General features: G+C 43.2%; 1 protein-coding gene across 3 annotated transcripts in view; it reads left to right on the forward strand.

Annotated features, from left to right (window-relative positions):
- The first annotated feature begins 861 nt into the window (after positions 1-861).
- LOC137562612 (DENN domain-containing protein 1B-like) overlaps positions 862-12085 on the forward strand; it is a 100508-nt gene continuing 89284 nt past the window's right edge. For 2 of the 3 annotated variants that reach the window (XM_068274116.1, XM_068274117.1), the window contains exon 1: positions 862-1363. In XM_068274116.1, the coding sequence (XP_068130217.1) occupies positions 1347-1363 (17 nt within the window). In that variant the 5' untranslated portion in view covers positions 862-1346. The remainder of the gene's footprint in view (positions 1364-12085) is intronic. The other variant, XM_068274118.1, reaches the window with a different exon arrangement.

The raw sequence follows: 12085 nt of genomic DNA on the forward strand, positions 1-12085 counted from the left end.
TGTGCCCATAGCAGGGGCATATCTGGGTAATATAGTGCATATGGCAAATACTGAAATTGCACCCCATATCCATACTAGAGGTGTCCCTACAGCATGGATATCCAGAGGTGTCCACCCCAGTAGAGGTAGCCAGAGTGATGCCTCCAGTATATGTAGCGAGAATTAGCCCACCCAGCCAGTATCCAGAGTTAGCCAACCAGTATAAGTAGCCAGAGGTCGCCCCTAGTATAGGTAGCCAGAAGTAGCCCTGCCAGTATTAGAAAGTCAACCAGTTTATGTTGCCCTCCCAACATAGGTAATTAGACGAGTTCTTCCCCCCCACCCCGTATAAGTAGACCCCCCCAGTATAGGTTGCTGGAGTCAGCCCCCCCCCAAGTATAAGAAACGAGCAGCATCCCTCAGTATGGTGGTGGAGCATGAGGCAGGAGGGGGCAGACATGGCGCCCATGGTGCTGGGGCACCTATGGCACAAGCCATGCCTGCACCCCTCTAGATACGCCTCTGGCCCATAGGCTCCGGTGTTGTAAATCTGGGCCTGGGTACAGGTCCTTGTTTGGGAGGCTTGCACAGGAGGCATTGCAGTAGTCCAATTGTGATATGATGAAGGTGTGAACTAGCGTTGGAAGATCCTCCAGAGGAATGAGATGTTTGATTTTTGCAATGTTCCTCAGATGAAAATAATTTCTAAACGTTTAAGTACAAGTCATAGGCCGGACGAGATCAGCTGTAGCAGAGTCAGACTACAGAGGAAGATGAAAGCTGAAGATGATATAGCAATGTGACATATTGAGAAATAGAAGGAGGGGTCTTCTGCCCCACATACACAAACCACACTCAAGATCCCACTACATAAACTCCATTGCAGGGAAACTAAAGGAGCCTTTGTTACAGCATGTTCTCTGCATAATACAGGAGAGACGAGACACCTTAGTCAGGCCATTGCTTTGGTCGGTAAAGTTTTAAAGCGTTCTGAATTTTAAAGTTATGCCTCACAAGTCAACTTCCTCTAGTAAACCACACAGGAAATCTGAGTAGCTGAGCTCGCCATCACTGCTTGTCAGTCTCCCCAATCTGCAGACCTGCACCGGCTGTCATTACTTCTGCAGGCCGAAGACTCTCATTGAGAAGATAGAAGGTCCAGGAGAAAATAGAGGGTCCAGGAAAGGACAGGAGACCTGGTCAGGAGTAGACAGGAGACCTGGTCAGAAGAGGACAGGAGACAGGAAACGTGGCAGGGGTACCGAGAGCCTGGACTATGGGATGAGAGCACCTGTCCAGGACAAGGCCAGACACAGGGATGACTGCAGGAGGAATCTGAGGCTCCCAGGAAATTTTATACCAACAGCATGGGGTCCCGTATAAAGTAAGATGGTTTTACGTTTCTATAATTCGTTGTTCAAGGTCATTTCTCATGTTCCTCGTCGTCATTTTTTTCTGTTCCTTTCTATCAAGTTAGTTTTCTGCTGTATACAGTGTTCACATTTAGAAGGGACATCACAGACAGCCATAAAAAAAAGATTCAACTTAAAGTATACAGTAGAATTCCTTTAGGCTAGGTTCACAGTGGTCAGTTGCATAATGCACGTGTTATAATGAGTGTGAACTGCAATGGAGGCTGGACATAGACTTTAATACAAAGTCTACATGCAGCGAGTTAGAATAACACAATTAGAAGAACCAGAGCTGGGACAAGGTCCTCCAGCACCCAATGCTAAGACACCAAAGTGCGCCCCTCCATCCCTCCCACCCCAGCCGTCACACACTGATTGCTATTAGACTAAGAGGTGCCCCAGGGTCCCCAAACCCTCCAATACCTTAAAGAGGAACTCCAGTGAAAATAATGTAGTAAAAAAAGTGCTTCATTTTTTACCATAATTATGTATAAATGATTTAGTCAGTGTTTTCCCATTGTAAAATCTTTCCTTTCCCCGATTTACAGTCTGACATTTATTACATGGTGACATTTTTACTGTGGGCAGGTTATGTAGCTGCTCCTAGCTGATTTGGCTGTTAGAGACAGCTGTAAACAGCTAATTCCTGTCTGTGAACATTGTTACATTGTAACAAACTGCCAAAAGTACCGCGGTACTCAGAGCGTCTTGTGGGAGGGGTTTCAGCACAAAATCAGTCATACAGCGCCCCCTGATGGTCTGTTTTTGAAAAGCATTATATTTCTCATGTAAAAGGGGGTATCAGCTACTGATTGGGATAAAGTTCAATTCTAGGTTGGAGTTTCTCTTTAATCTCTAGTTATCTAGCTGGCAGTCACTGCCATGTATCCCCTTTTCTTATTCTTCTTTGCTTCATACACAATAGGGGAATGATAGCTGAGTGAGTTGTGCACCCCCTCCTACACCGCACCCTGATGCTGGAGCCTCACTTGCCTCTGCCTCGGCCCGGCCCTGATCAGAACAACGCAGTACTGTGAACAGGCCCATAGAGTTGCATGGGCAGTGAGTTGACATGCAAAATCATTCTGCAACACAACTGAGCACTGTGAACTAGCCCTCATAGTAAACTCCAAGGGACTGTGAAAAGTAGTTCACTATAACAGAATTTTAATTTTATCAGAAATTGTCATACTCAAGCACATAAAGTAGACTATAGTACTGGATCTTACTTTAGTCAATAAACAATTTTGAGTTATTTTTTTCAATGCTTCAGCAAGCGAGCACAGACGGTGTCTAAGCTAGATCAAAATGCATAGTGCTCAATATGCAGGGATTTGCATGCAACAATCATGCACTGCTTGCACAGAAAGCATAGGTATCGCCAGGTACAGTACTGATAATGTGCTCCTCTGTCCACATGTCTGTGCAGTCTGGATGATATTGTAGCATTGCAGCCATGCACAAGCAGGCCACAGATGACAGGCAATTCCCTCAGGTTGCAGCTTACACAGGAAGCATTTGTCTCATCAGCTGGTGCTTCTGAGGTAATCCACCCAGGCCCAGAGTAGTGAGGAAAGAGAAAGCAGGCTAGAAGTGGCTGCCAGCCTGACCACGGCTCATGAGATTCCCGGATGGTAGTTGAAAAGAATGTTCCGCTACACCAACTGGCTGGATTGCAATAATAAACTCTTTATTCTGACATCATGGTACATACAGGTAAAAGCTCATGCTTATTGGAGCAAAAGCATGGCTCCTTAATCAAGCTATGATTAAAGTGGACCCAAATTAAAGATACAAGATTTCAGAAATAAAATCTATTTTCTAACTTATAATAATAAATAGCAGCCTTTTTTCAGCTGCATGATGACAAATATAAAATATTTTACATTTATTGGAGGAACCCCTCCCTTCCTTTCATATTGCCGGGACAGAATCCGGCAGACTGGTGGAGTAGCAGGTGTCTGGCAATGGAGGAATTGCTAATGGCTGCCTCAGTATAACCCTAGTAATGAGAAGAGAAGGGTGAAAAGCATGCACATAAATGCTCATAGGCTTGAAGGAGTGTTTATTTATCTTTGTATGTGTCAGTCTGGTGCAACTAAATATTTTGAATTAAAAAATTGTTTGGTTTGGATCCGCTTTAAGGAGCCATGCTTTTTGCAATCCAGCCAGTTTGGTGTAGCGGAACAGGAACATCCTTTTCAACTACCATCTACGATTCAGCACTTAATTTCCTGCTCCCATCTAGTGGGATACCGGTGAGTTGTAGCAGCCCACTCTCCTTTTCTTGGCTCACGGGTCTCCCGACTGACTATAGCTGGATACAGAATACCGCAGGGGCCAAAAAACAGGTTTTCTATCACAGAAGTTCTATTATACCTGGGTTTACTACACCAATCGTCACTCCCATACAGGGCCGGGCCGAGGCATAGGCTGGAGAGGCTCCAGCCTCAGGGCGCAGTGCAGGAGGGGGTGCACAATTCATTCAGCTGTCATTCCCAATTGTGTTTGAAGCAGAAAGAAATAAGAAAAGGGGATACATGAGAGTGACTGCAAGCCATATAACTAGAGATTAAGGTGTTGGGGGCCCTGGGGCACCTATTAGTCTAATAGCAATCAGTGTGTGAAGGCTGGGGTGGGAGAGATGGAGGGGCGCACTTTGCTGTCTCAGCCATGGGTGCTGAAGGACCTTGTCCCGGCTCTGCTCCCATATATAATGAGGCACTTGGACACTTCGTTTACTATACCCGAATGCTTACTATATCAGAGTTTATTATAACGAGATTATACTTTACCTGAAGTGACATGTAGCATGATGAGATAAACATGTATGTACTATTACCAATCCTACTTTGAACTTGCCTGTGTTCACTGTTTAAGAAACCAGGGCTTCTCTGCAGTGGAGTGAAGTGTAATTTTCCTTGATAACTAATTAACGGACCAATGAGGGGTCTAAGACCACTCCAGAGCAGATGTAAGCCATTTATCTGATGAGCGGCAAAGCAGTCTGCTGTCTGAAAACAAACTGTTAGGCCAGTATCACACTACAAACTGGTGGTAGTATTGTGGTGTGGCGCACGCGTCGCACAGGCAGAAAAGGCCTTCAGGGAACACCGCGTTAGTACGTGTCTAGCATTTGGCCAAGCAGGAAGTGACTCACGCTTGCGGTCACTTCCTGCTTCCGGGTATGCAGAAGTGCATGAAAGCATATTGAGATGTTACCTCTTTTAAAAAGCCCATGTCGCCATAGACTAACATGACTTCTGGGACGATGCAGGTCGCTGCAGATCCCGGACAGTAACGTAGTTCTGCACTAGCATTAGATTAGGCATTTCCGGCGCAGCGTACTGCAACGTGGGAAGGATGAACCTCCCCATAGGGTTACATTAGGCTGCTGTAGCAGTACGTCAAGTTGACGCACTGCCCCAGTGTGAAAAGGCCCTTAGGGTTAGGGTTGTACTTTGTGAAAATGCAGCAGAAAAACAGGGACATGACACAAGTAGAAAATGATTGCCGTCTTTGTGTCCATGTCCATTTTCGCAAAATATAGAGCATCAGGCAAAGATGGATTAAAATGAAATGGGGCAATAGGCAAGGTAGTAGTTTTGGCCCCAACCCCTTATGATCCTTTTGGTAATCTGAAATGGGAAAGGGGTCAGAGAAAGTGGCATTTGGGCCCCCGATACCCACTAGGCCCCAGGCCCCTGCCTAGGTTGCCCTGTGGATCATCCTGTTCTGGAATCAGACCTATTGTGAACCAAGCCTTACTCCACATGGGAGCTTAATAATTACTACAAACCTATATCAAAAGGGTCAGCTGGATAGCGTACTGGTAAGGCTGTCTCCTTTGATGTAGGATTTGAGCCTTTGACCAGGGTTTGAAATCCTGGCTCAAACCAGTACGTAAATTAGTAAGAAGTCCTTGGACAAGGATCCCTAATAAACCAGGTCACTCGTGGAGTGCACCTTAAGTGGCTGCAGCCCTAAAATGCTTTGAGACCTCCCAGAGAAAAGTGTGATATAAATGTGTGTCTTGTCAAAAATGTGCTTTATACGTTAAAGGGATCCTTACGTCAACAGCATCACATGACTAGAGATGGTGACAGTCCCTCTTTTTCCAGAGGCACAGTCATCCTAATAGCAAAATCCTTCCAAGGATATGTGACAGATGTTAAAGTAGACCCTAAGGGTAACTTTGTAATCATCAAATGCAAATTAGATGGTAATAATATAATAATAGCATCAATATACATCCCTCCCCCCTTTAACTCATCCCCGCTGATAGAGCTTATGGGGAAAATACACCCGATTCTGGACGGACCCCTTCTTATACTGGGAGACTTTAATGCAGTAATAAGCCCTGAACTAGACAGACTCAGTAAGAGCGGTAGAACATATCCCCCCCTATTAAACTGGATAGATACTTATAGCTTACAAGATATCTGGAGATGGAAGAACCCCGAAGATAGGGCCTTCTCATGTTTTTCAGACTCATATAAGACAATGTCAAGGATTGACCTATGCTTTGGTTCACCCGATGCGCTTAGACTAATAGACAGTATAAGATATTTACCCCACGGTATATCGGATCATTCCCCCCTAATATGTGATTTACGTCTTCCAGGCTACACCTCACTAGCAATATGGCGTATGAATCCAGCATGGCTGGAAGACGAAACAATACTAAATGAATGTCGAGAGAATGTGCAGGAGTATTGGACAATCAATAAGGACACCGCAGAGGCAAACATATGCTGGGATGCAGGGAAGGCTGTATTAAGAGGTGCATTCCGGGCATGTCTTTCTAGAGTGAGACAAAACGACAAAGCATCACGAGAATATCACGAAAGAAAGACACAAGCAACTCAAATACTCCTTATAGCAGATCCCACGTCCGCCAATTATACCAACTGGCAATTAGCACGCCGAGAACTAGAACTAACTTTACTAAATTCCACCAAACGGAAAAACCTTATACAACTACAAAAAAGCTTTGAACATGGGAATAAATGTAGCAAACTACTCACTTATCTCTTAGCTTCAACCACAGAACCCACAGCCATACCCAGTATAATTACACCCTCTGGCCTAGAATACCACACATCCCAAGAAATAGCAAACGCATTTTCTAATTTTTACTCGGATCTATACTCTGCTAAACTAGGTCCAGTTGAAATGGAAATTGAAGATTTCTTAAAGGAGCTAGAATTGCCAACCTTAACACCTGACATGACCAAGGAACTTGACGAACCCATTACTGCTCAAGAGATTTCAATGGCAATAACATCCTTTAAACATAATAAAGCCCCTGGCCCTGACGGGATCCCCATTGAATGGTACCAAAAAAATAAATCCCTAATGATTCCTCACTTAGTCTCCCTATACAAACATATATATGACACTGGAATTTTACCCGATTCCATGTATGAAGCGTTAATTACGGTCATTCTTAAACCATATAAAGAACCATCAAAATGTGACTCCTACCGCCCAATCTCCCTCATTAACACTGATATTAAAATCTTAACTAAAATCCTCGCTAATAGGCTTAATAACTGTATCTCAGATATAATCCATCCAGACCAGACAGGTTTTATACCGGGGCGATCTACCAGGCTTAACATTAGACGCCTATTCTCGAATCTTTACTACCCCCATAGTAACGCCAAGTCAAGAATCATTCTGGCCTTAGACGCTAACAAGGCCTTTGATTCAATAGAATGGCCTTATGTGGAAGCGGTATTAAAAAACTTTGGATTTGGTGAGACATTTCAGAGATGGTTCCGAATCTTATACTATAAACCCACGGCCAAAATAAGAATTAACACAATACTCTCTAATTCCTTTAAAATTACTAGAGGGACAAGACAGGGATGCCCCCTATCTCCACTTCTATTTGCCATAGCGATAGAACCCCTTGCGCAGGCCATCCGCATCTCCCCCAACATACAAGGCTTAAAAATTAACCAAATAGAAGAGCGCATATCTCTTTATGCAGACGACATGCTAATTTACCTAGCTGATCTGGGCCCGTCTCTGGAGGCAACCCTTGAAATATACAAAAGATTTCATCATATCTCAGGATTATCAATAAATTGGTCCAAATCCTACTTATTCCCCATAGATCCTCTTGACCAACATCTCATAACCAAAAATTCACAGCTCCAAATAGTGTCAAATTTTAAATACCTAGGTATCACAATACACCCCCCTGCGGTGTCCTTTGTTGAATCTAACATCCTGCCATTGCTGGACTCAATTGAAACAAAGCTTAAAAAATGGTCTTCACTACCCCTGAATGTGTATGGTAGAATCTGTGTGATTAAAGCAATCGTAGCCCCAAAAATCCTCTATGTCCTGCAAATGTCCCCGTGCTGGATTCCACAATCTATTTTCAAACGCATTGACTCTATAATGATATCTTTCATCTGGTCGGGCTCTATACCCCGAATATCTTTATTAAAACTACAACTTCCTACCTCCTTAGGAGGTTTAGCAGTTCCAAATTTCTTTGTATATTATCTAGCTGCACAATTGCTCCCTATTCAGGGCTGGCTTAGTGGAGATAGGTCAGACTCCAGCATGACAACAGAAGCAGACATAGCAGGATCATATGAAGCATTATGTGCTGCAATTTACAGATACAACATACCTAATACAAGCGTGGGCACGAATATAATCTTCAATACCATCAGAATTTATAAGAGAACTAGAAAACTACTTGGTGAACCGTTACAATATGCTTCACCTAGCTCCCCACTTTGGGGCAATAATAATTTACCTGAGTTACTCTCCATCCCAGACATAGCCTTTTGGCATCAATACAATATTAAATATCTTTCACAATTATACTCAGAAGGTATCTTTAAAAGCTTTCTAACCCTCAGAACTGAGTTTGGTCTCCCCAAACATGCTCTATTCCGATACTTCCAGCTAAGACATGCCTTAAAAACCCAAATTGGGCTAGCAAATGTGGTACTACAACCCTCGGAATTGGAAAAACACCTCCTAGTCAAAAACAGAACCAAGCAGATCTCTATTCTTTATAATTTTCTGATGACCCACAGTACCTCATACAAACCATATGCTATTAGAGAGAAATGGCTGGCAGCTGACCCCACTATAACTCAGGAAAACTGGACAGAGCATATGGAATATTATACCAAAACAGTTATAGCTGCCCAAGATAAAATCATAAACGTTAAATGGTTTCACCAGGCATACCTTTCCCCATTAAGGCTATCCAAAATGAGCCCCCTATCAAATAACAGATGCTTTAAATGTAAATCTCCCAATGCCGATTTTATACACTGTACCTGGTCCTGTCCTATGGTTAATCAATATTGGAAATCCGTAATGCATTTCATAAGAGACTCCTTAAACCTACCAGTTATACTTGATCTAAAACTCTGCTTATTAGGCATTACAGGAGACACCCCCTGCTCTAAACACCAATTATCCCTACTACGTATTTTGCTCTACTATGCTAGAAAAACGCTAACCCTGAATTGGAAACTTCCCACTACTCCCTCCTTATCTAACTGGAAAAAATTGATCGACGCCCTACCCTTATACAAACTTACATATCAATCTCGGAACCAATACAAAAAATTCGACAAAATATGGGACAGATGGGTAAAAGCTATAAATACAATCATACCCAATCTGGACATTACGGCCTCGATACAAGATCTGATATAAAGGGGAAATATATGTATATTACTGGCAATATAAACACCCTCGACTCATGTAGATGTAATCAATGTACTCCATCTCTTATGTTATTTGAATGATATATATACAGATATGTCTTTGTCCCTGAGTCACGCTAGGATACCTCTGCCAACCTCTAAAATGTTGCTGATTTGATGATTTATCTGTTTTGTTTATTCTTTGTTGAAAATACAATAAAAATTCTCTTTTAAAAAAAAGAGATGGTGACAGTCGGCCAATGATTGTAGCTCAGGGAGGCAGGAAGGGGCGGCCATCATTTATGACGCATGACTGAGTCTTATTCCAAACACATAACAAAAATCAAATGCAGAAAAAAGTAATACTGAAAGCAGACACAGAGTACCATGCACAATGTTTCCACGGAGTTACTTTACCTCACAGGATGTGAACTTGGTTTCCTTTAAGTGCTTTTAAAATAACATTTTGCCCTTTGCTTCATTAGCACTGGTTAAGGATCTTTAATGGTGTTTTTAAAAAGCAGAGTATCCAGTCAACCTATGGAAAAGCAAAGCAGGTACAATCTTTTGTCGTGGGCCTAAAGGGACCCAAAAACTCCCCTACCGCAACAATCCAGGGTGGTGCACAAAAAATTGGCCTGGCTGTCTGCAACAAGAGTGAGTTTAAAGGCAAGAATCATAAAAGGGGATCTGCACACAGACTTCTTAGGGAACAATTAAGTTTATTGTCCCAATGCACACATATACAATTAGTATTCATCCAATCCGTCCAATCCTTGGATTGGACGATTCATAATTGTATATGTGTGCATTGGGACAATAAACTGTTCCCTAAGAGTCTGTGGCCCATCTGCAATTCACTTTTTTCACCTGAGTTTTCTCCTAGGTGATAAATTTAAACTTGTCAATAAAATGCCTTTTTAAGCCCCCAGCAAGCAAGAAAATACTTAAAATAATTTTAGCAGTACTTTCTCGCCTACTTTTTGGTACTTTTTTAGTTGAAAAGTGCTGGAAAGTTATTTTAAATAGAAGATGAAAAATTATCTCCTAGGAGAAAACTCAGGTGAAAAAGTGAATTGCATATGGGCCTGTGTGCGGATCCCCTTTTATGCTTCTTGGACTTGTATTGCTTCGAGATTCCCAGCACCAGCACAACTCCACTTTAGGTGGGTGGTTTTCTTGATTGCATTGAGTTTAAAGGCAGACGCAGGCTGGTCCCAGTGCACCTCTTAGGATCCTTCTCTACATTAGCGCTGCGGGAAATGCGAGTGTCATTACAACACACGGTTCTTGCGTTTCAATGCAAATTTTCCCAATGTGGTGGTGATTTTCATTGATTGTAATGAATAGAGATTGCAATGTGTTTGCGGGAATTTATTGCCAAACGTACGTTGCAATTCCGCAGTTATCACAAGGCGTGGACAGGGAAGAGAGTGCAGTCTACACGCATTTCTGATGTCCTGTGAATCACATCAAAACACGTCGCTGAATTTGCCTGTATACTCGTGCTTCTGGCAGGCAGCTGGGCCAGTCTTTCGTGCACCACCCTGTACTGCAAATTACAACTGTGCCATCATCACCTCTTGATGAGAAGAGCCTGGTGACTTCCCAATAGAGAGGACATTACGCTGACCATGTTAAAGGTGCGCTCTGGCCATTTGGCCCCTATGATGCTGAACCTTCAGAACACTTCTGAATGTCGGTACTTGCTCTGGGAGCACTTGCATACAACTCTATTATGGTTCAAAAGCCCAAGAAACGGGCAAAAGACGTTACATTCATCAGCCTGCCAGATGTGGTATCATCCCACCCGGAACCTGTAGCCATGGCTACAATTACTAGGTAATGCCTAATGATGTTGATCATGCAATGGGGAGATAATGAAATGGTCGCGCATCTAACCAAGATGAACCTAATAAATACTCACTGCATAGGGCTAAAAAGCCTCTCAAAAGGCACAAGTGTGCTCATTGCAGTGAAACAGGTGCATTAAGAACTAATGCATCTCACAATACAAACAATGGAAGCAAATCCATGCGTTACACATTATCCAGGGACCTTACCCTTCTCTTATTGAGAGAGACATCTGTTCCACGCTGCAGAGCATGCTAGCAGGGACGGCTCGGGCAGCCTTCTCTCGGGGTCCCCACCCTATCTAAGTTTAAAATCACCCAACATTATGGGAACATGCTAGCAACGTTGACTTGGGCTCAGCAGGCCATATAAAGGTGAAGGGGTGCGGCGTGGGCGGCGCCCCCGGAACTCTCACTGCCCGGGGACACCGCCCACAACCCAACCCAAAGCGAAAGAAATACAATACTATGCAATGGGGAGATAATGAAATGGTCGCGCATCTAACCAAGATGCACCTGATAGATACTCACTGCATAGGGCTAAAAAGCCTCTCAAAAGGCACAAGTGTGCTCATTGCAGTGTATATGTCTATTGCCAATTTAGGGGAAGCCAATTTACTTATCTGTATGTTTTAAGAAGTGGGAGGAAACCATAGTGCCCAGAGGAAACCCACGCAGGCACGAGAGAATAATAGAAACTCCATGTAGATAGTGCCCTGGTTGGGATCTGAACCGGGGAACCAGTATTGCAAAGCGAGAGTGCTAGCCACTATGCCACCATGCTGCTGACATTTACAAGTACCTCCTGTTGCAAATGGTACTTAGCTTATCAATTTCAGTGGGGGACTTTTGTAAAAAAAAAAAAAAGATTGTTTATGGTTCTGCATTACTTATCTGAGTTCCCTTTAACACCTCCAGCTCTTAGATCCTATCATGGAGCAACATCCTGTCCAGGCCTGCAGTAAAGTTGAAGAAGGCCAGAATGCCTCTTGCGGCTCACCATTTCCTTCCAGCACACACAGACTTGCAGAACTTTAGGCTACTGTCTTTTTAAAAAGTTAAAAAGTTTAGTCTGTTCCCAGCTCCTTTGTACAGCAAGGTGTGACTGCACATGGACTGTGAGCATACAATTAGGATCCAGATATACCTC

Source organism: Hyperolius riggenbachi, chromosome 3, assembly GCF_040937935.1.
Source record: "Hyperolius riggenbachi isolate aHypRig1 chromosome 3, aHypRig1.pri, whole genome shotgun sequence".
Classification (NCBI taxonomy): Eukaryota; Metazoa; Chordata; class Amphibia; order Anura; family Hyperoliidae; genus Hyperolius; species Hyperolius riggenbachi.